Consider the following 25,449-nt stretch of genomic DNA (forward strand, 5'->3'; position numbering starts at 1 on the left):
GGGCTGTCAGTATTTTCCTTTGCTACATTCAGTTTGGCTAGATTTATGGTGAACTCTGGGACAGGGCTACTTTAAAAGGGAAACAAAACCATTCCTCTAAACTTCCCGAATAGGACCAGCGAACTGTGTTGAAGTGACACCATGTGTAGTATTTTAAGTTACTGGTAACAAGATGTTCTGAACTCCTTTCACATCATCAGTGTTCCTCTAGCGTAGTAAAACTCCTCTTTTTCTGTTACACAGTTAAAAATGTATAATCTGTGGTTTCAAAATATAACTTCTGATCTCTGTTCCTTTTTGAAGTGTATAGGTGTACTTTTGTAGTATAAAAACACATGAGGCAAATTAACTGTAGGGAGAAAGGGGATGTTTGCCGAGATGTAAAAAATGCAGAACACAGGGAAGACTTTACTCAGCAAGAGATGGGTTTAGAAGCCCACTGCTGGGTTGCACTATTGAACAGAGACTCAAGTTAAACAATCTTACTGTATTGTGTATGGTTTTGATGGGAAATTATGTTAGAAAAAATCTACTAGAAGACAAATGCCATAAGAAATGTGGTTTAATTTCACATCACTCAAAATTTCCATGTTATTCTTGAACTTTGGCAGTGTACTAGAGCTAAAAAAGGTAGTATTTCTGCAGCTTCAAGGGCAGTTCCATCTGCTAGTGCAGAGTGTGGCTTGAAAAAGAGGATGTTCTGGATGCCTTCCTGCATTCTAAAATGCATAGAAAATTCTGTGGAGTTCTTAATTCTCAAAAGAGTCTGCACTGGCAACTGGTAACTCCAGTGCTGTCGATTAAAAAAAAAAAAAAAGTACTCCAGTAGTGTTGATTTTAAAAAAAAATTACACACCACGAGCAAAAATGAACCCTCCTCCAGGCATTTCTTCCAGCTGCTCCCTCCCTCCCCTCCAGATATTTAAATATGGCTAAAAGCTATTGTTAGACTCCCTTTCTTTGTATGTATCTAGAGAATCCGGCCTTGTGCGTTTGTTGAAAATAAACTTGACTGTGCATCTCTGACTCAATTATGTTTAACAGCTGTATTTTAAGGATGAACTACAAAAGCTAAAACTTATTTTCTGCCCTTTTCTGCTCCTTTATCCTATGAAGGCAGACACAAGCGTTTTTCAAATTTCTTTCCTTGCTTTGTAACATTTCAGAGATATTTGTAACCTTTTGCACTGAATGTATCAGCTGTAAGATGCTTCCAACTCAGAGTAAGGTCAGAGTTAAATCTGGGTCGAGGCTGTAAATGACTGCTATAGAAGAAGAGGTAGCAAAATGGTTTTAGAAAACAGTACTATATAAATAGCAGAAGTGTTTTCAGTACTTATAGTGTAGCTGGTGTTTAAGTAGTGTAGTAACTATTGAAAAGGACACCTTTGACAAACCGTGCCAGAACAATAGTGGCACTGTTTCTCAAGCTTTCTTTGTTTGCACAGTACACTTTTTGACAAGTGGTGTGTTTCCTTTAATCTGGAGGATTTCTTGGAAGATTTCAATATCAAATAATTAGTGAAATTGATTTTCCTAATAGTCGGATATTCTCAAAATTCCTGAAGACTTTTCACCATGCAGTTGCCTAATTGCTCCAGTTGCTTTCAATTTAGTTCTAGAAAAAGGTGAATGCTTCATATTAAAATTGTTTCCTAGAGATGATGAGGTTGGCAATTCAACATTATGGTCCAAGGAAAGGAAGAATTTGAGACATTTTTCTTAGAGTTCTGAAAAATAATGGAATTATTTTTGTGTTACTGTTAGATTTGATTTTGTTAGAAAGAATTGCCATATTCATCTTGACTTGCTTTAAGTATGTTCTTAACCACTGGATGAGCAGCTTGAACACATATTTTTCAAATGATGAGTTAGTTTGGGTTTGTTGTCTGTTTGTTGTTGTTGTATGTTTTACCCATGTAAATCTGGACAGTCTTTTTCATCTCATTAGTTAAATGAGTTGGTATTGAAAGGAGAAGTGCTGTGAGCAAGTGTGTGTGTCTGTGTAAATTCCAGGATGATGTGGATTAATAATTCATCCATCAATTAGTGAACATTTTCTTTAAAATCTAACAGCTGTCTGAATACTCCTGAATTAGATATAATTGCATTAATCTTAGTGAGCTGAGCACAGTGTTCTACTTTTAATGAAGACAGACATTAATTACATCACTGGATTGTACTTTCATTGCTGTGTGGAGGTATCTGCTGTGAAGGTTTAAAAAGGAAAAAAAATCCAACAAAACTCCCACCTAAACCAAAGCATAAACCCACAGTCTCTATATTTCAGTTTTCCCAAACATATATGCCCTTTATATTGTTGAACATTAAGGATGGTTGTGTCCTCACTTCCCCCAGCCCACTGCTGCTGCCTTGTCAGCCAGGAAGCTCAGCATTCCTCCCCACCTCCGAAATTTTGCAGTAGCAGGGCTCTATTTCAAATACCTTAAGTACAATTCTTGCAGCTCCATAAATCAATCAGAACTGTGTGTTTCTGGCATGTGTTCTCTTTGTCTTAACATATTGAACTCAAATACATTTTTGAATGGTTTTCACCATGTCTAAGATCACTGAAAGCCACTGAAGTGTACCTAGATGTGGAGGATGCCATGCCATCCCTACCACCAGGTACCTTATACATCCTGAGCAGGGCAGGCCCTGAAAACAGAACGGTTTTCCATAACTGCTCTCCTTTGTATGAGAAGTGCTGCCTAAATCCTGAAATTTGTACTCTTCTACTGAGAAATTTGTATGCTGACTGTAAACAGTTTTCTGTTTGCTTCTGCAGCTGAACACACATGTTCTAGGGCTCCTCTTTAGAGCAGAGGGTGGTGCCTTGGCCAGACACATTGTCAGTGTCTTTCAGTCACATTTGATTTCACTCTCTGCATCCTTTCAGATAGTCTGTGGGAAGGCTCATAAAGTGCTACCTGTGCAATAGTACTGAGCAATGTCTTTCTATTTTTTATTTATTTTAAGTTTTTTCCCCACTGGATGGCTAGAAGAGACACTATTTCAAAAGAGTTCTGTCATGTACTTCAATATTAAATCTTTCCTGTGCATTATGTACTTCCCATAGTTAAGGAGACTGTTTTGGACTTTAGCAGGTGCTTCTCATGTTAGAGATTGTAGCAATAAAGAGATGATAGAAAGGAAGGTAGAAGTTTTGCAGCCTAGGGGGCAGACAAAAATGATCTATCTAAACTGAAGTGCAACTTTTTCATGTCAACATTTAGGGATTTGATTACAGGACTGTTTTTGGGAGGGCACTAATGTTAGTTCCTTCAAAAAAGTAAGTTTACTCAGTTATAAAATATTTTTGATGTGACACCTTGAAAATAAAGAAACATCAGCATCTTTGCCCATCCTTTGCAGTGATGCACGTCGTCTTTTTCTACCAAGAAGTAAGTCCTGAGGAAATGGTGTTTTCTTAAATGTCACAATGCCAAGCATTTAAGAGTTTTAAATGTCATCCCAGAGGAGCACTTTCTCTTTGTAAAACTGACAGGAAAAAAGAATGCTGTTTTTAAGTAAGAGCTTCAGTTCTTTAGTGTCTCTTTGCCCTTGCATCTGAAGAATGTGTTTTGGAGTAGAACAGGCTGTATAAGGTTTTAAAATGCGTGCTTTCACTATTTTGGGGTATTTTTTGTTTTCTGGATTTCTTTATGGTTTTATTAGCTTCATTTAATCTGGTTACAGAATGTGATTTTCATATAGCATCCTTAGTCTCTGTCTTTATGGACTCAAGAATTGGTTAAATCCAATGAAGAATGAGTCAGTTCCATGGAAATTTAACTTTGCTCCACTTGATCTGTAAATCATTGAGAGTTCTTTGTCTTCTACTAGTCATGAGCCTAATATTTGCTTTTTTTTTTTTTTGTAATTTGTTTTTCTTATAGGAAGAGCTATAGAAGACCATGAATTAGTGATGGAAGTCCAGTCAAATTGGGTAATGGAAGAGGAAACCAAACTGTACTTTAGGAAAAATTATGCAAAGTATGAGTTTTTTAAAAATCCACTGGTAAGTCCTAACATATCTGTGGAAGGATGCAGTTGCTGTTGCTAAAAATAGACTTTTTTGTTGCACACAGAGTTTAAATTTTTTAGTATAACATGAGTAAAATGGAATAATTGAGAGGGAATATATGAAATATAGGAATATATTGTAGTTCATGTAACCATTGGCTGGTCCCTTTTTTAAAACTGTAAAATATCCATGTTCATTTTTTATTTTGGGGGATGATGGGAGCAGCAATGGGTTTAATTTTATTGAAATTTACACAGACCTGCAACAAAATAATTTTTTTGCAACTGAGTGAATTTTTCATTAAGAGACAACAAAATATAAAATGAAGCAGTGTGAGAGGGAGCACCTGTAGCAAAGATGATTTTATTGTTGAAGTGGAAATTGAATGTTCTGGCCCAGCCCTGCCCAATGGCAGCTTCTCCCAGCTGTAGCTAAATGACAACTGACACAAAAGGCCATGAGCAGCCTTAACCTATTAGGGGTAAGTGAAAGTGAAGCCAAAGTTAGTGTACATAAGGAATGGAAAGAGCAGAGACAACTTGTAACTCAGGGATGTTGCCAAAGGTTAATGCAGCTGATTCAGAGCTTGGCTGATGGCAAAGGCCATGGAAGCAGTCCTGCTCAGCAGAAGGAACTTACCATCTGGTTGCTCCACGGTGTATTTGGACCACTCCTAATGCTGTCTCTTATTAAGCCAACTTGTTTCAGATGTAGAAGGGAGAAAGAGCAAAATTGTGTAAGGGCTTAAAAGGTAAAAAGTGTAAGGGAACTCATATTATCTACCTGTGAAAAGGATGAAAAGGTAAATAGGAAGATGACAAAACATATAAGAGTTCTGAGAGTTTTTTGTTTGATTCACGTGTATGTCTCTGGACAAATCATGAAAAATTTGTCCCAGATATGGAGATATCACTGTACCAGTGAAAAATTTTTAAGCTTGAGATGGTCTACAGTTAGTAAAGAGGCTTTCACAGAATCACAGAATAAGTCAACTTCCCTGCTCAAGGAGGGTCATCCCACAGCGCATGGCATAGGATTGCATGCAGAGGGTTCTGGAATATCTCCATTGAGAGAGACTCCACAATCTTTCTTGGCAATCTGTTCCGGTGTGTGATCACTCACACAGTAAAGAAGTTCTCCCTCATATTCAGGTGGGATTTTCTGTGCATCAGTTTCTGTCTGTTGCCTCCAAAGATTATGGATTGTTAACCGGTGAGTGGAACCAGCTATGGAGCATGGCACACCTGCAGCTACACCAGCTTCAGCAGCTATGGCTAATCAGAGTTCTGGGTGTTCTGGTCCCAGCTGGAGCAAGAATGCTTTATTAGAATGAGTTGACATGAACTAACCCTACCAGCAGTTCAATTTCATTAAAAATCAAAATTGTGGGACATAGGGTGGTCTAGAGAATGTTAACTTTGAACTTGTCCGGGCCTTGAGAAAACATTATTTGTGATGGTCAAACCCTTGTCTGGTTCATATCTGCACGACTATATTGAACACCACAGCTGCAGGTCTGTCACACAAATTATCCCTTGAGCTTTCCTTGATAATGAAACTGGCATTTTAAATGTAGACTTCTTAACTCCGTCATGTTGATATAGTCAGATTTTTTTGTTCATTTGTATCTTACAAAAATTGGAAGATTAAAAAAAATCTGAGACGACTTGTTCTGTGGTAGTGGAAGTTATTCCAAAATATTTTACTGGGTTTCTAGTGTAAGGAAAACAATACACTTTTCAGCATTTTGGTGTATAGCCTCCTTACTTTGTAGCATGTTGAATCCCCAGGCAAGTCTTGTGTATCAACAGCAATAGAAATTATTACTAGAGAAACAACAGTAAGGGCCAAATATTGCAATATGATTTGCACTGGTGTCTGAAACTCTCTTCCAGAGACTATCAATGTTTTCTCAAAATTCCAAGTTTTTCAGCAAATAATATGTGACAAATTTTGGGATGATATTAAGGTAAGCTTGAATTATTGGATCAGGGAGTCTGCAGTGTCTTGCACTGCACTGAGAACTGAAATTGCACTTTCAAAAGAGATAGAAACGTTTATGTTTATTTCTACAGAACTTTGATATAAATTCTTGTTGTTACAGAGCTTTTTTCCAGATCATATGATATCTTTTCCAAGTGACACCAATGCAGCTCTAAGCCACACTGGGATATTACAGGTATGTAATCCTTGAATGAAGATGAGCCAGCACAGCTCAGAATTTCCCATCATCAGTGTTGTGTGAGCATAGTTCCTTATTGCTGTTGGATCTGTTGCTAGGTTTTGAATAACTCAAGACATTGTTAATATTTTTTTTTCCTTGTGAGATATGATACGATGTGTCCATTCCAGGCAGCTATTATATGTCCACACTTAAAAACTTCCACATCCTTTCAGAATCAAGAAGCACTAAAACAGACAAAATACAGTGAAAACATTAAATACCTTTTTATGGTATTTCAGGTGAAAGACCCTTTTTCCTTAAATAGATGGAGTGCTGAACAAACTTGGCAGCAGGCTATGGCAGAATAGAGAACTGGTGATGTGACACCAATGGATATAAAAAAGGGTTAAATGGTTAAACTTAACGAGTAGAAAATTTAGACTGACTAGTATGATTTGTTAGCTTGAAGGCTACTGTAGCTTTCAGAAAAAATTATGGTAGGTCACTCAGTGTTAGTCATCTTTTAAGCCGACACAAGAGCCTAATTTACAGTGGGAATAATGAAACGATAATACAGAATGACCATATCAGGGATCATCGTCTTACTTCCAAAGAGGGGAAAAATGAGTAATAAAGGTGGAAACATACACATCACTCTTCTTTGCTTGTCATTCGAAAAATTAAATAATAGAAGAAGAACTTTCACTGGTTTTAAGACAGCAACACTCGGCCTGAGTTTTAGAGATAAGGAATGATTGGAAAGGCAACATAGTAACAGAATATTTAGGGTAGAAGTAAAAGAAACATAAAAATTACAATTTTAAAAAATTTATTATAAAGTCTACCTTAGCATCCACCAGTAAATGAAAACCATTTAAAATAACTAATTCTCAAAGCAGTCCTCTATATTAAATAGTTAAATCCTTATAAAAGTGGATGTTAAATCAAGATGTTAAGATTATCCCAAGTAGAGTAAAAAATGTTGCAAATTAAATTTGACACCCACTAGATTTTGTAATTTTTACAAACCTTAATAAAATTTTTGTGATTTCAGAAGTGCTGCAAGCCTAATGAAAATTGTTTCACTTTTGCCACCTAAATAACACAAATTTTGCAGTCTAACATAAAAATTTAATTTGTAAAATCCTGTCCCCTGTGTTAATAGAACTTTGTATTTTTTGCTGACAAATGTAATTTAGTAGTTAAAAAAATAATAAAGACGTTTTAAAGTTTGCCATATATTCTTGTGCAAGACTTCTTTAAGCCCATACTGTGAGATCTAGAATATGTTCAAAGATGGTAGGTAAGATTAAGAATAATTCAAAATATATCTAGTTACTTGCCATTTTGATAGCTTGAAAAATGTGTTGCACACTCTCCTCTGTTGCTATTTTGTGTTGCATTGTATGTTTAATTTTTTCATCAAGTAAAACTTAATAGGCATGAAGTAGAGAATACCTTGGTGGATTGTGCAGCCATTGTGCACAATTCAGCAGAAGCTGTTGAGTAAATTGTTTACAGTGAGTCACTATTTCCTTGGAAACTTTCATTAAGACAAGTTAATCGTGTTGCATTATTATTTGTGATGTGCTTAAGTATCAAGAGAGACAAGTTTGACAATTCAATGCTTACAAGTGATTAAAAAATCTCTTCTGGTACTTTTACATCCTTTTGTGGGTTGAGCTGTAAGCAAGTAAAATATTTTTCAGGTATGTTTTTCTTGACTTTCATTGAAAGTGGAAGAGTGCATATTTTGGCTGATGACTTTAAATCAGAACATCTTTGCAGAACAGAGCCACAAAAACAAAAGAGAAGTTCATCTGTCTCCTATCCATTTAGCGTGTGCTAAGTAAAATTACTAGGTCTGGAATATACTGAATGCCTGTGTATGCCAAAGAGAGAGGTTTAATTGCTGCCATGAAGATCTTTAGCCTACAAAAGAAGTGTGTCACTGTATCGATTAGGGTATTGCTGCTCTGAGGCACAACACACTGTTGGATGTACATGTCTAGTGATAGGCAGTCTGGCTCATTTGGAACTTCCTTTAGGCTATTTTTGCAAATTGGATGTTTTAAAATATGTCAAAAATGAACACAGTGTGAAGATTTGAAGATTATTATTAAGAGCCAGGCTTTCATTTCTTCAATCTCTCTGCCATAGCAAGTCCTTTTCCTAATCATTTTCTCACCTGACTGCCATTCCAGGCTTTGGGACAAAGCAGACCTGCACTGAATTTCAGTCTCTTGTCAATTTCCTGGATGTTGTTTTAATCTCCCCATTGCCTTACACTGTCTTCCACTCTAGGTTTTGTTGGCCTCCCAGTCTAAACCTCTCAGGCTGACTGAAGTCTGTAGGAGACAATACTGAGATTCAGAATCAATTCTTCACTAGAATTACTTGGTGGCCCCAAAATTTCCCAGCAGGTTCAGGGTAAAAATCCAGCTCATTCCCAGTAGTATTGGTCTGGATCATGGCTAGCTGTCATCAAATCTTTGAAGAAATCAGTCATCAAATTCAACTTGATTGACAGTCTTAGCATGACGATGGCTTCTTTAACTCCCCAAAACACTATGTAAATGCACTAGAAGCATCCACTCTAGCAGATGTTGTTGGTTCTGCTACTGCAGCCATTCTTTCATTAAAAATGTTGAAGATGTAGACAAATAATTTTATAATTAGGAGTGCAGCTCTCAATCTTTATTGCATTCAGTGACATCTAGGATTTCAGCACTTTTCATTATTACTATGCTCGTCCAAGACAGTGCAATGTTCTTCTCATTCTTTTGTTTTTTCCCTTTCTGATAGATTTGATATTTTGTTTATTTGCTTAGGTTGTTTTTTTGTTGGTTTTTTTTTTGTCTGGTTTTTTGCAACAAAAGGCTTTTATTAGCTTTGTTTCATGTTTACATTGCTTTTAAATTAGTTGGTTTACAGCTAATCAAATGGTAGTCAAGTACTTGGTGTTGTCTATATCAGTATCTGAAAGATGTGGCATTTGACACCACTCTACATGTCAGGGTATATATTTCACTGTGTGGGGAGGAGGGTGCAAGTTTATTTCTGTATATTGTGTGTCCAGTATTCCCTGTCTGCAACATAATATAATTTAGCTCTCCCCTCTTCTTCCAGTATTAAGGATTTTTCTTATTTTTGTTCTATTATTATTAGCTCTTATTTGCATAAACAGGGATCCATTCCCTCCTGTAATAAACTTGTATGTACCTCCATTAAAAAAAATAACAAAACAACAAAACAAAACAGCAACAAAAAACCCCAACCAAAACCAACCTGACACAAAAAACAGCCCAAGGAAATTATCTTTTCTACTATCATTCATTTTTGGCATTTATTACAGACATTCAGTTCTCACTCTGAAATATTTTTACTGCTCATCCTTCTGACAGTTAATGGTTTTGACTACAGCTTGTTCATGTTCTATTTTCTCACACAGTCCTCAGCTGTCTTAGGAAGGAAAAAATGGATTTAGGATTGCCTGTTTCCTAGCATTACTGCTACTTTATTTTAATTGATAGCATGGCTACAACAGTGACTGTCGAAGCTTAGCATTGTATTGCTCTTCCACTTTGGTCTGCTGAGTAAGAAAAGTGTTTTTCATGACAGCATTTCTGGTTTGAAGCTCTTATGGCAGAAATCCTGGGGAAGACACTTGTGCAGGCAGGAAGCCAACCACTCCTTTCAGCTTCAGCAGAGACATTAAAGCCTAAAAAGATGCTCTTTTGTTTTTGCATACATTGACTCATTTAGTTTTTTCTAAGGCTTTCATTTGATTTTGTTTATGAATTTTATACTTTTTCAGTTCAGCCTTTATATTTCCCACCAATGAACCTGTTAGTACATGGCAAATGTGAAGATCAACAACCTGAACACATACTGAGACTTACCTGTCTGCTTCAGTGAGGCTAAAATAGCTTCAACTGCATTTGCACACAGCTGTGTGCCAGCAGCACGTGTAGACAGATGTATCTAGCCTTCCTGTAATTGAACTGTTCAGGTGAATGGCAGTGAAGCTGCTAATTTGGCAGTCTTGGTGTTGGACTGTTACACTCCCCTGGCCAGTGGAACCTGCCTGTGTTAGTGCATTCACACCAGCTCAGCTTGGTCTCCATGCTCCCCTCAGGTGGTGTGGCCATGCATCTCACTGCAAGGCAGTAAAACAATTAAAGTCAAAGAAAACTTGAGTATCTTGGTTGGACTGCATTGTTTAGTGGCCAGAGAACTTGGTGTGCTTCCAAAATCACATTTGCTTTTTCATTCTGCTGGAGTCAGGTACTGGCCAGTCCATCTCTTGCCTTGTAATCTGTTGCTTCACTTGTCAAATAAGATTTTCTGGAAATGGCAGTGGATAGGAAGACAATTCAGCAATGAAAACTGCACATATCAACCAGAAAATTCTTTGTTCCATACCTCTGTGTAAGTTTTGACAGAATTTATGATGCCACAGACCAGTCCTGGGGCAAGGTTCCTTGAAGAGCTCAGTAATAACAGATTCCCTTGCATATATGCAAATTGAAGAATTCTGGTTTAACATGTTTAGAGTCATAGTTCTGAGTGGTGTTACTGGAAGAAGAATGATAAAAATGAGCACATTACATGGAATTAGAATAAAGTGAACATGAGTGCTCACTTTTAGTGGGTACTTTTGCAGACTGAGTAAAGCTGTGTGTAAGCCTCGGCAAGATAAGAGCGTATTGCACTCTGACAATGTCTGATGAAATGGATGAAGAGAAGCCACTGAGTATCTTGAGTAGAGGCAGGAGCTCTCCTGGGGACTAGCCCAGTCTCTCTGGTTTTGGTTCAACTAAAGCTCCTACTGTAGCACCTTTCAGGTGCAGAGACCTCTGTTCTCTCCTTTGGAAAATCCTAATATCTGCCTGGACTGTATGGTTTTGTACTTCAGAATTTGTGATTTGCCGAATTAATTTTAATTCTGATCACTTCTTTTCTCTGGTGGATGAGGGGAGGGATGTAATTTTTTTCTTCTGTTGGTAGCACTGATTAGCAGTTTTATATAAATAGGGCCTGAGACATGGGATCAGTATTTCTTACACTGGTTTTGTTGCTGAAGTTCACATATTGCAGAAGTAATGCTCTCATTTCAAACCATATGGTTCCATATAAATATGTAACTTGCTTAGCATACCTTGGAGTTGTGTAACATTCTAAATGCCTTAAATCAGAGGTACTGTTAATGGGATTAGATGCAATCATAACTGAATTACTGTGGTGTGATAGTGTATATAGGAGTCTTAGTCCTGTCTGTAGTTAATGATCGTACGTTATTAACGTAATGTACGTTAATGAAACACAAAGCTGGTTTCAGAGGAAAGTAAAAATGCATGTCTGATACTTTCTTTCAGATGTTCCTAAGCTCCAGCACTTACCCTGAGATTCATGGTTATTTGCACGCAAAGGAGCAGGGAAAAAAATCATGGAAAAAACTATACTTTCTTTTGAGAAGATCTGGCCTTTATTTTTCCACTAAAGGTACATCTAAGGTAAGGGAGTAAAAAAAAAAAAAGAGGGAGCAAGAACTGGGAAGTCAGAGCAAATATGTATGTGTTTATCATTTGTTGTAATAATAACCAAAATTTGTAGCCAAATAAATAAACTTATAGTGATAAAAATGAAAAAAAAATCTATTTATTATAGATAAAATCTGGAGAGATATAGAGATACAAAATTGGAAGGTTTTGTCTTAGAAACTGTGGTTTCTTTTTGCCTGGCAAGTTTGCTTCATTCTGGTTCATCTATCTCCTAACAGAGTACACTGCTAAAATGAATTTTCAAATACTAGTTAAATTTCTAAAGTATATGTTCTGAAAAGTGGATATAGTAATTAATTATCTAATTTTTACAGGATAACTTTGGTAGTTCTCAAAATTTGTCACTTGACAGTTTTTAGTTTTACTAGTTCAGATTTTTGATGGTGGTAATTTAAACCTTATCATATTAAAAATTGGAGTTGAGATATCTTTTACATCAACTGCTTAAACCAATGTTTATTCCTGTTTTGGATTTTCTGTAATTACCTGCCAAAGTTTTCATTAAGCTGGTTTGTATCCTTCAGAAAATTTCTTTTGTTTGTTTCCCTGACATAATTAACCTTAGGTGATAGAGGTAATGGTTAGAAATAGTACTGGGCAATAGTTATAACAGTATGTTGTTTTTCAGATTATGAGAATTTATTTTATTTTGATGTTTGAAATGCATACTGCTCTCAAAACTTGACTCCTACTCTAATGGCTTGAATTTAGTGGAATTTAGTGAATTTATGGCTTGAATTTAGTGGAAGTTTTCTTAGAAATTATATAACTTGTAGTCTGGGGACTTTTTTCCTCTCTGGAAGAATAAACTCTTTTACTAATTTGATTTTTTTTTTTCCCTCTGCATTTTGACATGAATATTGAGTTACCTCTTTTTAGATTTCATGATGTCATGGTTAAAACTGCAGTATGTAAGACTGTGTTTTGGAACAGGATAACGACTGTACTCTTCCAAGTTTCTTATGTGGAGAGGCTGGCTAAAAGTAGTCTAACTGTATTACATTGCTTTTCTTTTTAGGAGCCAAGGCATCTGCAGTTTTTCTGTGAATTCAGCAATAGTGATATGTACATGTCTTTAACAGGCAAAAAGATTTCTGGAGCACCAACAAACTATGGATTCTGCTTTAAGGTACAAGCTTATTATTCTGATACATATTAAAGCAAGCCACAGTTTTTAGGTAAGCTTAAGTTTCTTTAAGGTTTTTGAAAGCAATATTCAGCTGTCTATTATAAAATAGGAGAATTAGTGGCTTTTATTTCAACAGGTATTATCTTCAAGATATGCTTTAATGCTAAAAAAATGTGCTGTGGCCTTCTAGCCTAACAAATCAGGAGGAACCAGAGACCTGAAACAGCTCTGTGCAGATGATGAACAAAGTAGGACCTGTTGGATGACAGCTATTAGGTTACTCAAGGTAATTTTTCTGTGTGGAGTTAAGTTCTTACTTAAGTGTACTATGTGGGTTTTTTTGAGGCTGTGAGTAGAGAAGTAACATAATTTTAGATTCCCATGCAATAGCAATGTCAGTTTTGTACACTGAAAACTTTTTTTTTTTTCCCCCATCCCAATAAACAGAGAGAGACCAAATTCCTGGAATCGTTGTAGGGGATGGAATAATGCCTCAGTCCTGAAAATATTTAACATTAAGCATGTTCTTCTGTGTTACCATGTTGAATTCAGTGAGATGGCTCAGTAATGTTGAATAAAGCAAGAAGAATACACAAGAAGGGAATGTTAATATTTTTAAAATGTGACTGTTGGTGACAAAATAGGAACAGGCCAGTTGGTATATGAAATGGGTAGTATTTAATGCACAGTGTACATTTATAAAGGCAGCAGCAATAATGATCATGTTCATTTCCTTAGCCTAGCAGCTTTTGTCCCTGGTTTTTAATGGTAAAGAAAAGCATGTGCTATCTTTTACATCTGAAGAAAAATACCTTACTTGGCTTAGGTTTATAATCTAAAATGCTAACCTTGTTATTTTCTGGTTTTAGTATGGGATGCAGCTGTATCAGAATTACATGCAACCATATCAAGGTAGAAGTGGCTGCAGCCCTTTGAATATAACACCTATGGTATGTCCCACAGTAGCTCCATGAATAAATACATGTTTCTGCCATCATGCTCTTTTCGAGTAACTCGTGTCAGTTACACTACTGACCTGCTCCTTCAAAACCTTGCATGTGCGAATGCTTGCCAAAATATTTAGGGCTGTCAGGGTTGACTAGAGAGCTAATTAATAAATTTTCTTACTTAGTACAAACCAGGTAAAAGGCTTTTCCCTTTGTAAAATCTTCAATATTTTGGGAGTCCTTTGGCTTATTGTCACTGTTGAATGGAAAGAGGATTTTGAAAACAAAGCAGCAGAACTATAAATTCATTAAAAGGGAAGCAGTGTTTAAGGTTACACATGCTGATGAATAAGAAGGTTGTAACAAATCCTTTTCAGTATACTTCCTGTTGTGATTTTTTAAAAAAGAGAAAATATTAAGTACTTGAGATGAATTTCAGCTGGTGTAATACAGACTGGACTTCAGAGGAAGACCGTAATTTGGCAGATGGTCTGTCCTGTTTTGGAGAAAACACAGCCTATACTAGATACTATGTCCATCTACTCACTCAGATAGTTGGGATTGGATGAGGCTGTTCTTTTCATAACATCTTATGCTATCACAGCTCTTTATGAGTCATTTGATTTCAGACTTTTTCATGGATGATTTATAACCCTTTTGTGGTTTTTGTTGGCTAAATTGGATGAAAATTACTTGTTGCTGGGATCTGTGACAGTGATTTTATGGTGGATTTTTTTAGCATTTATTATAGTTCTTGCTGATAAGATGCCTAAGAAATGCATTCGCTATCACAGGTATTCACAAAAATAGTTTTCAGTGATTTTGCTAATAAGCATGGCTTCAAAATTGTGCTTAATACGCTGCCTGTGTGTTTAGTTTGTGTTATGTGGAGCTGTTGCAATAGCCAGCTGCTGCTCTTATGATGGATCTGGGAGCCATCACTGATTCTCTCCTCTTTCACTGTTGTGTGCATTTTAGCTCCCATAGCTTCTAACAGGCAGAGTCTGTACCCACTGCTAATAATGGCACTGTTTTTCTACTAGTGTATAATTCACGAATTAAGCAGCAAATTGAATAATCTGGGAATTAATTGCACACGCTAATGAACGTAATTCATAAGGAAGCCACTTGCACCTTTCACATTCCTTAATTTGTCAACCATGTCAGCTACAAAGAGTTCCCTCCACTCTCCTAGAGGCAAACATTTTCTCTTATTTTGCCCTTGATTTTTATTTTTGCAAAGTTCTCTACAGGTTACAGTTACTCAGATAGACCTTAGTCTACAGTGACAAGAATTACAGTGAACTACAGAACTGCTCTCTTCCATTTTTACTTATATTTGTGCTTTTAACCAAGCAAAAACAAAACAGAGCTGCTCTGGTTTTGGACTGGGAAGCTTTGCTAACCCTACAGAAATCCAAGCCTCTTGTGTCCAGATGTTGCTTTAACTTAGAGAGTGCTAGTGCTCTTTTATTTATTAGGTATTCCAATGCCTGCCAACATTTGAGCCATCCCAATCTTTATAAAACCTGATTTTGTAAACCTTACTTTCTGAGAAACATTTTGGTGATTTTTAGAACTGTTTTGTCAAAGTTCAGTGCTTTCATTCCATTGTTACGAATTTTATCTTCACTGCGAGAAAAAACCACAAAACATTTCTTTTATAGGGGATGCTGCAGTTACTGAGTCTGTGATTAGAGTCAGAAGTAATGTATTAAAATGGAAGTTATACTCCATAGAAATTTCTGTTTTCAATGCTCAAATACAGCAAACTGAATGGAAGTTTATATAGGAAATACATAAATTTGACATATTTCTAATGAAATATTTTTTATATTTTAAAATTTATTCATTATGTACAATAATTTTGTATTTTATCTTTTTCCCCCATTACTTAGACATCTTAATAACAGTTTCCTGACTTATTTTGACATGCAAAGGGCTAGTTATAGTTAAAAGTATAAATATGGTTTATGGTAAAGTGATGTATTTATCATCCCTTGCAGTAATGCAAAAAGATGATCTGTCCTTCCAGACTGTAAAATCGAGCTTTGCAGCAGCATACTGGAATTACAAATGCTCCCTAGGGTAAAATGAGTTTGGCTCTGATGGGAAACACTGCCAATACTTGAAATATCACTTACAAAACATAATGTTTTTTTAGAAGCTTGCTTTTAAATGATGAATCTTGTAAAAATTGAGCAAACTAAATTCATTTTTCTTTGTTGCAGAGAAGCATTTCAGAAAATTCTTTAGTAGCAATGGATTTCTCAGGACACAGAAGCAGAATTATAGAAAATCCAACAGAAGCCCTTTCAGTTGCAGTTGAAGAAGGATTAGCATGGCGGGTATAAATACCTTTAATTTATCAGAATAGTATTTTCTGGTTTGTTTTTTTTCTGCTTTTTTTTTTTAACAAAAGAGCTTTGAAGTCATGTTTTTGCTTCTCTCTCATGCAGAGGAGAGGGTGTCTCCGACTCAACTCACATGGTAGTCCTATTGCCATGTCTAACATGGGTATGTGTGAGTTAATTCCTTGCCAGAGAAATGCAGTAACTGGTTCTTTCAATACAGGGAAAACATTTTTTCACCAATCTTTTTTTCTACAGCTATACACAGATCTCAGTCATGGTTTCATCATAAAATCTCTAGAGAAGAAGCTCAGAGACTTATTTTGCAGCATGGACTTGTAGATGGGTAAGTTAATTCTTTATGTAGCTTCTCCAAGACATGTTTCTAGCAAAAAACTCTGATTTTCATGTGCCTCTTATTGGGGGGAGGTAGAGGAAGGAGAAGTTTGCACTTACCTAGTAGAAATAAAAATTCTTTTATATAGGGCTATCTGGGGATCAGTTGGGTTTTATTTTATATCATTTGGATGCAATAAAGTGGTGATCTAAGACTTCGATTCTGTCACTGTCCAATCACTTATATCCGTTCAGAGCCAAGCTCTTGAGCTGTGTCTGTGCACAGTATTCTCTGGGAACTGTCTACCTTGGCACCACTGTCTTCAGTATCTCTATTAGTGATGAAAGAATGAAAGAAAACCTGAAAACATTATTCTAAGATGAACTGTTCTGGGACAGACATTGAAAAAACGTATGCTTTTTTCTCATGGGAGGACTAAAAATTGTATCATCGTTTAATAATAAACAATAAATGTTAGGATAAGACTTTAATTTTTCCCTCATTTGAATATTAATTTAGAAATTACAAAACATGTAGGTATTTGATGTTCAAATCCTCATGCTTTTTATTCCTGCACTTTTTTTCCTTAGTCCTACATTAAATGTAAACTTGGGCCTCCTTCACTCAATTCCATAAAAATCTCAATTTCTTCGAGTCAGTTTCCAGTTGAGTTCCTGGAACATCAGATTGCTGGTTAAATTCCTTCAGTTTTAGATTAAGTATGTTGTAGTACTGTCTTGTACATCTACAGAAAGGGCTCCAGGAAAAAAAGAAAGTGAAGGGGAGGAAAAGGAGACAAGCTCAGTCATAATCTGCACAAAGATGGTTAATTGGACTTCCACTTTTGTATCTTGAATTTTTTTTTTAATTTCAGGGGTCTTGTTTTTAAGCCTGGCTAATCATCTTGAAGCTGGTTCTGTGCTCTGCATTTATTTTTGCATTTGTTACAAGAGAGGGACAGGACATGGGTGTTAATCCAACGTATATTTTTGAGCAGGATGTCATTCTAGGCCTGATGTATCTTGCAGTGCATTTCTTACACACACATACTGTTAAATGGAACCCAGTAGATTCAGCGAGTAAAGAGCAGTGGTGTTCAAAAAGAGAAAGTGAATGCCTTGCTAGCATTGGTTTAGTACAGGGTTTATATTATATTCTTGGATCCATTCAAAGCTGTGCATTGAGGTTTTGAGGAGAGGAATACTCTTGTGTGGACTGCCTGGAATTGATTAGAACATTGGTAGTAGGAGTGCTCATATGCTGTCAGATACATATTCAGGAATTACAGTGAAGTAATGAATACATGACATTACCAATGTATTCATGTATTACGTGACATGACCAATGCTGTGCTTTTTGATAGGCTGAAAGAATGAATTATCACTAAAAATACAGCCATTTTAAATGGGAGTAGTAAGACTTTACTTTCTGTGAGTGGGGACAGAGAAAATAATTCTTATTGAGCCTTTTAATGTGATTCCAAGCAAGGAGTTCTCATGCGTATATGACAAGGGAGTAGAGCCTCTGGAATATTGTATGTACCAACAAATACGTTGTTCATGGTGGCTTTTAGAAGACAAGGAGGTGATTACATAAAGTAGCTACAGTAGTTTTAGTATTTGGATAACCCAATAACAGAATTAGGGACAGCAACAATCAAGGCATGCTGTGAAGGAATAAAGTTTTTGGATCTACTGTTTTGGTGTTAAACCAACTTTGTTAAAAAAGTTTACTTGATAAAATTGTAGATTTTATATTTTACCTCCTAAAGTATGTTTGAAGACTTTTCAGTGATAAATGGTTGACAGGATTGCAAGCTGATCAGCATTTTGTTCATGAAAGGGATAAAAGCATTACCAAAAGGCTCATGAAAAAGTGCAACTGGTCATTCAGAGAAGCTTATGAGAAAGAAGTTGACTGGAGTCATCCAGCATGTCTGAAAAGCTCCTTCCAGCCAATATTTCTGAGATGCTGAGAACTACAACCCTTCCTTCATAATAAAGTTTTTAAAGGTTCTTAGGCAACTATAGGTCTATTGTGATTATGTTAGAAAATAATAAAGATCTTTTTATCCGAAGAAGAAGAAATGTTGCTTCTATTTATTATAAAACAAGGAGAAAAGTAAGAAAATGTCCTTTAAAAGAACTGATGAATGGGAAAATAAATCCTAATCAAAGTGATTACATAGTGTATCGTTTAATGTGGATCTTAGTAATTGAGTGTAGACCCATTTTGGATATCTGCAGAATGGCACATTCTTACAGTGCCATTTTTCGGAATAAATTGAAGCGCCAGTCACTAATGACACAAGTATGCAGTGTTTCAGTCGATGCGCAGGGTGTGCGGTGGCTGCTGTGAGCAGTGTCGCTCGTGTCCCGCGGAGGGTGACAGCCCGCTAGGTGGTGGGAGCGAGCCGCTCTGAGCGCAGCCCGCGCTGCGCCCGCCCGACCTGCCCTGTCCCTGCCCTATCCCTGTCATTGTCACTGTCCCTGGCCGTGCTGAGCGCTGAGCTGGCAGCAGCCCTCGGGAGTAGCTGCCTTAGGAGCAGGGCTCCCATTAGACTGCGCAGTGATTTCGATAAAAATGGTACTCGTTATGGACTCCAAATTTCCTAATTCCAGATATTTTCTTGCTTTGTCAAAATAGAACTCTTAAAAACTTTGCAAATTAAATTAGTACTTTGAATCCATGCTGGTAGTGAGTGAAAGTCCACTGCAAACTTCTGGCTGGTTTTTTTTTTTTTCTTTGAAAATCTTACTTTTCTTGTAGTAGCTGGGCTCTCATTTCTGGTGTGTGGTGGGGCAAACAGTTACAATTAGGTGGTCCCTAATGCTCACTTGGTTGATACCTGCAAATCCGTTCTGCCCATTTCTTTTGTGTCCTGAAAGAGGAACATGCTTGCCAATGGCTGTCCCTCCATTTTCCTTCTTGGGTGCATTGGTCAGCTATATCTGTTCCAGACCTGCACAGTGAAAGCAGTTCAGACTCTCTCCACTGCAGAGATGTCTATCAGGTACTTCCCTATCCTCCAAACTGTTCTCTGCCAATATTCCAAATCAGGTGATTCAATGAAAACTGTCTCCTGCTGGTAATCATCCTTTGCCTGTATCACATTATTCTGCCAGGACTATGGCAAAATTATGTTTGTCCACGTTCTGGTTGGAATAAGTTATCAGTGAACTAGTTGCAGTGGCACTGTTAGCCATTCAGAGTGTTGTGATTTGAATAATGATTCTATAAAGCAAGCAGAGTGTAGCTCTGTCTCATTGGGAATTTTGCTGCTGTACAGAAATGAGAATGCATTTATGAGGACTGGCCAGACGTGAAAAACATTCTGGTATGTCTTACATCACCTTTTCTGTAAAATTCCTGTTTAACTACCTTTTGAATTTTCCTTGTCATGTTTGTGATTTAGAAAACTGTCAGAGTCCAAAAAAATTTTGTTCAAAGCACAAACTTTGAGGGTGCTTTTCTGTCTGAAGAAATGCATTGTAATTCTATGCAGTGTAAAAACTAACGCCTACAGTGTCATTTATTCTGAGAAAGCATGTTTTTCACATAATAGACAAGGTGAAGAAGAATTTAAGAAAGTATTCCCAGTGACACATTCGCAAGGAAATACTGATTAAAAGCCTAACTTATATAATTGATTTTATTTATGGTTTTCACTAATACTTACTTTAATGAATTTAGAACAGTTTTAACTGAACATTTACGAAAGGATTTCAAATGATCTTACTGTGACATTTTTCAATCTCTTCTAGGGTATTCCTGGTACGTGATAGCCAAAGTAACCCCAAAACATTTGTATTGTCACTGAGTCATGGATTAAAAATAAAACATTTTCAAATTGTACCAGTAAGTAAGTTTTTTCAGTTTATATACGGAGTTGTAAAACCAAACAATTGAATATTGATATGATAGAATATTGATGGATTTTTTTCTTGTTTTGCTATTTTATGAAGGTGTGAACATCATACCTGTATCACTAAATATAGTTAGAATTCTTTAGCAGACTTGAACATTTTTGAGTTTGCTGTTTGATTTGTTCTAAAGCTTGACTAGTATTATGAAGTCCTAAAAAGTTTCTTGAAAAACTAAACAGATCTATTTTAAATGGAATAGAAGCAACCTTGATGGCATGAAAATCATGTATTAATAGAGTTCATATTCCCTTTTATGTTTTCAGAATGTACACAATTCTTAATCATCTGTTTTGGACTGCTTATGATGTGTGTCCATATCTCACTGACTCTTCTGTTCAGGATAGTTTCAGTATGTGTAGTCAAACATATTTTATTGACCTCTCTTCTTGTTACTGTGGTATATTCATGCCCAGGGCCTTCTTCAGGGGGACAAAAAAAAAATCCTTATTTAGTCCAGCTGCTTTATATGTAAGCTGTAACTTCCTAAGCTGAAATCATATTTCTGATAATTTTCATTGAACTTACTGTCCAGTTCTCCTGCCGGAATGGTCAGCCATCCCCATTGCTTCCACTCTCTCACAAGGTGGTTTATGTGGTTTTCTTCACATGCTGCTTTTCTTGAGATGAGAAACACTTGAGCATTATGAGTTTTGGCCACAGATACAAGACATAATGAAATATGAGCAGACCAAGAGCTTTTTCATCTCTCTTCATCAGAACCTTTCTTCCAGACCACATAATACTCTAGCCTCCTTGTATCTTCCTGCTGAAGTTTCTAGCAGATTCTGCTGTTTCTCAGTAGAGATTAGTCAAGCAGCATTTTTTTTGTTTGTTTTTGATCTGTTGATTCCCTATGAGCATTCACCAAATTTCTGTATGCCTTACCTACGGCCTGTAACTGATATCCTCCCCAAAAAAAAGTTCATGCAGAATAAAACGGAAGAGAGGAGGAGGAAAGAAGTGGATCAGTGTTATTTGAGAGGAGGAAAGAAGTGGATCAGTGTTAGCTAGAATTGTCCAGGATTTTGTTGTGTTTAGGTACAGACAATGGAGGAGTCCTTGATCCAAAAGTGATAGCTATGCCCTGGATCCCGTGTGAACACCAACATATGATCCGTGATAAGAATGCCAGGTGCAAGATCTCTGTGCATCCATTGGCTGTAGTCGCTTCCAGTATTTACTTTGCTATAACTGTTGTGGGGTTAAGAAAACCTTCTGAACTCCATTCAGAGTGTTTGAGTCTACTTCATTGGGATGTCCATTAACTCTCATTTAAGAGACCACTTTTTCTTCCCCTATCAGGAAACATATCCTCTCTTCTCTAAGTGCAGATATAGCAGGAAGCTTCAGTTATCTTCAGTTTCCTCTGAGATGGATGATTCTCCTCTTCCCTTCAAAAGATTGTGCTAAAACCCTGCTCTCCTGGTGTGGGATCTTTGGAGGAACCAAGAATTCTTTATTTTTAAGTAATTGTCTCCAGACTTGGGTCACATTTTCCATGCTGTTCATTGAGATGACCTGTACTACTTCACTACAGAACTTGACTTGCTTGAAGGAAATGTTTTTGAATTTTTTTTTTTTGAGTAAAGCAATTTGTCCTAGTAAACAGAAAAAAAAAATCTGTGATGAGAGCAGCTAAATCCAGAGAGAGTGTGTCAGTATGGAAGCTATTTGTCCCCCAAATATTAGCATATTTCAGTTCCTTTCTGTCAGTTTCTGGTTGCATTCAGTACTCTCATGCCATTCTCATTACCCTGACTTAAACATGCTCTGTTTTTGCTAGAACAGTGCTCTTTAAATAGTTCAGAAAATTGTTGTTTGAGGGAGGAAAGGTTTTGGTTCCAGTTACTGCTGATCTAAATGAAGTGATAATTTTCTAAGAAGCAAGACATTTTGTATTACTGTAGCTAATAATAGCTTGTTAGTTGGAGATCAGGGTTACATCTTTGAATTTTGAATTCTACTTTTCTTCTAAACTCTCACCTGTTTCCAGCCATTGAAAAGGCAAACTTTCCTTATTAAACGTAAATAAATAAATGTAATTTAGAAAGCCTTTTTTATAAGGTAAAAACAATTCAATCTCTAAATGAATTATTTTTCTCTTGTATTTTAGGTTGCTTCAGGTCATACTGCACTTAAAAATGTCTCCTTTTAGATAGGGTATGCAGCCTGCTAGTTCAAGCTTCACCCATGTTAACAGGTGCCTCACATTAACATTGGTAACCTGTGCAACAGGTATTGCAGGTGGGTAGTAGGGAATTGATTGTATAATGTCCAAAAGGAAACCTTTGGGATACGTTTGGGATCCTGTACTGTGAAAAATGGAGAGCTTTTTAGTTTATAAAGATATTTTTAAGCCTTTATACTCTGAGCTCATACAGGTTCACTTCAATGTGTTCTATCCTGAAATTTTGTCCATATGAAAGATGAAGTTCTGGGACTGAAGATGCACAGTTTTGGGGCTGTCCTTTTAATAAGTGTTCTTTCATAACAGCCTTCTTAGCTTGCAGAAGTTGCTGGGTTCTTGGGCAACAGAACTTTGATAGGAGTTCTTATTTGCAGGATATTGGTAGCTTTAGAATTAGCAATCTGTTTGGTATTCATTTAAAAGTTTAGAATTAACTTGTTAGAAAGATAACAGACATTTGAATTGTTAACTCTCCCTTGTCTGCAGTGTGTTGGCAGAAAAATTGCATGCATAAAGAAAGTCCAATGAATAATAATCCGTTTTCAGGTTCTTGGCTGGAGCACAGGAATTTACACATTCACACATTGTTAATTCCTTAACTAGCAGTTTTTGGCCTGGTTTGACCAAAGTCTGAGAATAAAGAAATTACAAACTACTTCCAGACATGGTAGAAAGGGGTAGAATAATCAGGAGTCATAAGCAGTTCAACAGCTGCTTCAGATAAAACATCTTAATTAAAAGGTAAGACAGCTAATCATGTCTTCTCCCTTCCCCTGTATTCAAGTAGGGTAGTTGCATCTTTCTCTAGCACGCCATCTGCTACTCCGTGCTAGCCCCACTTCAGGATCTTCTGTTCACTACTCTTTCAATCTTCTAAAGTATCTTTTTTCCCCTTTTCTTTTTAAAAATAGTTTAAATGGGTTTTTTCTATATTTATATGAATACCAATTAGTCACTATTGCACTAATCCTCTTGATATTAGATGTAGCAGCAGTAGAGGAACTAAATAAAAAAATTATATAGTCAGTAGTGCAATACAAATTGTTTGAGAGCTAACCTTCAGTCGCTTAGAAGAGGGAAATACTGACTGCAACTTTTTAAGTAACTAAAAGTTGAAAGGAATCTTTCAAGGTATCTTTTGAAGTTTCTTCTTTCTCTTCTGTATCTGTGCTAATAGGTGTGTTTGGAGCTGCAGCAATTCTTGCTCCTACAACAAACAACGTATTACTAGAGCACACGTTACTCTTGGGATGGGCAGTGTCTTGTGTAGCTAATACCACCCAGCATCCCACTGCACTGGTGTGTAGCCTCATCACACCTCACAGAAGTGACAGAAAATCATGGAAGTGAATGGAGCAAAGGTTGAAATCTATGAGTAACTTCAAACTTGGTTGTTTCCTGTACTCTCTAAGAACTCAGGGTTCATATTAACTCCCGCTATCATTACAAAGCAAAGGCATGAAGTAGTATTGTTAATGCAGATAGACTATTCCTATACTTACTTAACTGTCATTTCCTTTTAGGTGTGTACTTGAACTTAAAGAATACATTATTTTTCTTTAATTGATTTTTGATGTTGGTATGAATGATCACTGTATTTTTCCTGCTCACAGTAGTCATAAGATTATGAATATATTGGTCTGTAAGAACACTTCTCAAACAAGTATTCCAGCTAGAAAAAAATACCATAGCAAAAGAGGATTTTATTGAATCTTGTTTTTCCATTTTTACAGTTGGAAGATGATGGGAAGCTATTCTATACCCTTGATGATGGTCATACCAGATTTACTGATCTCATCCAGCTAGTGGAATTCTACCAACTTAATAAAGGAGTACTGCCTTGCAAGTTAAAACACTATTGTGCACGAATTGCTCTTTAACCAAAGCATTTGTTGTTTCATCAGAAGGAGAGGAAGATACTAGTAAAATTTTTCCCCTAAAGGCAATTTGTATAGCAAAGAGGGGGAAAATACACATTACATTGTAAAGATTCTATGTTTAAGCTGCAAAAAAAATTTATATTCTATGTAGATAAGAACTTTGCTTTGTGATTGTCACAGCAAAATTAACTTTATGGTTTTGAAAAACCATTCTTTCCAATGTAATTCTTTAGTGTTGTCTTGGATTTTTTTTTGTTTTTTTTTTCAACTGAAAACAGTTTTGAAAAATATTGTGTAACTCCTAAAAAAAATATAACTGAAGGAAGATATTTGTTCTTAGGTTTAAAATTAACTTTTTTCTCTCTAAATGTTTCTCATAATTTCTGTTCATCACATAAAAGAATAACATTTACTGTGGCGAGGATAAGAACCTGAACTGCACATTTTATTTGTAAATAAAATGAATAAATATTTTGCACTATATTTTTGAATGCTACTTTGAGGATTATCATATCCAAAAAGTGAAAAATCATTAAAACCACTTATAACTGCTCAGTTGTATTGAGTTGTGCTGTTCTTGTTGTACTATTTTAAAGGATTTTTTTCTCTCATCTAATGACTAAATCTACATCTTTATGCAGAGCTGGAGTGTCACTTACTTGGCATGTATAAACATGCATAAATTAATACGTAGTATGTAATGTGGTTTAGTGTATACCTATTATCTTTTACACAAAGAGAGGCAGAAAGACGTGTTAAGTACTGTGGATCTTTGCACAATTGAGGAAGGAATCAATTTTGATTGCCCTTAAAAAAATAAAGGTAATATTATAGTAGTTGCAAATTACCAATAATTAACAATACTTACAGGTAAAGGTACCTCCAGTGGACTTTGCTGGAAACCTCATGTATTTACAGTAAGTTCCTAGCTTATTT

The 25,449-nt window shown here is 36.2% G+C and overlaps 1 protein-coding gene across 8 annotated transcripts in view; it reads left to right on the forward strand.

Moving 5' to 3' along the window:
- The window catches only part of GRB14 (growth factor receptor bound protein 14), a 71,811-nt gene extending 46,743 nt beyond the window's left edge, over nt 1-25,068 (forward strand). For 4 of the 8 annotated variants that reach the window (XM_085066606.1, XM_085066605.1, XM_085066608.1 and 1 more), the window contains 11 exons: nt 3,900-4,021; nt 6,132-6,206; nt 11,570-11,707; nt 12,774-12,884; nt 13,075-13,170; nt 13,754-13,834; nt 16,063-16,179; nt 16,291-16,348; nt 16,441-16,528; nt 20,284-20,377; nt 24,367-25,068. In XM_085066606.1, coding sequence (XP_084922732.1) covers nt 3,900-4,021; nt 6,132-6,206; nt 11,570-11,707; nt 12,774-12,884; nt 13,075-13,170; nt 13,754-13,834; nt 16,063-16,179; nt 16,291-16,348; nt 16,441-16,528; nt 20,284-20,377; nt 24,367-24,513 — 1,127 coding nt within the window. In that variant the 3' untranslated portion in view covers nt 24,514-25,068. Of the gene's footprint in view, nt 1-3,899; nt 4,022-6,131; nt 6,207-11,569; nt 11,708-12,773; nt 12,885-13,074; nt 13,171-13,753; nt 13,835-16,062; nt 16,180-16,290; nt 16,349-16,440; nt 16,529-18,327; nt 20,158-20,283; nt 20,378-22,558; nt 22,690-23,179; nt 23,375-24,366 lie in introns of those variants that run through there. The other 4 variants (XR_014853486.1, XR_014853487.1, XM_085066609.1 and 1 more) reach the window with 4 other exon arrangements.
- The last annotated feature ends 381 nt before the right edge of the window (nt 25,069-25,449 follow it).

This window comes from Lichenostomus cassidix, chromosome 7 (genome assembly GCF_008360975.1).
Source record: "Lichenostomus cassidix isolate B80296 chromosome 7, HeHo_3.0, whole genome shotgun sequence".
In the NCBI taxonomy this organism is placed as follows: domain Eukaryota; kingdom Metazoa; phylum Chordata; class Aves; order Passeriformes; family Meliphagidae; genus Lichenostomus; species Lichenostomus cassidix.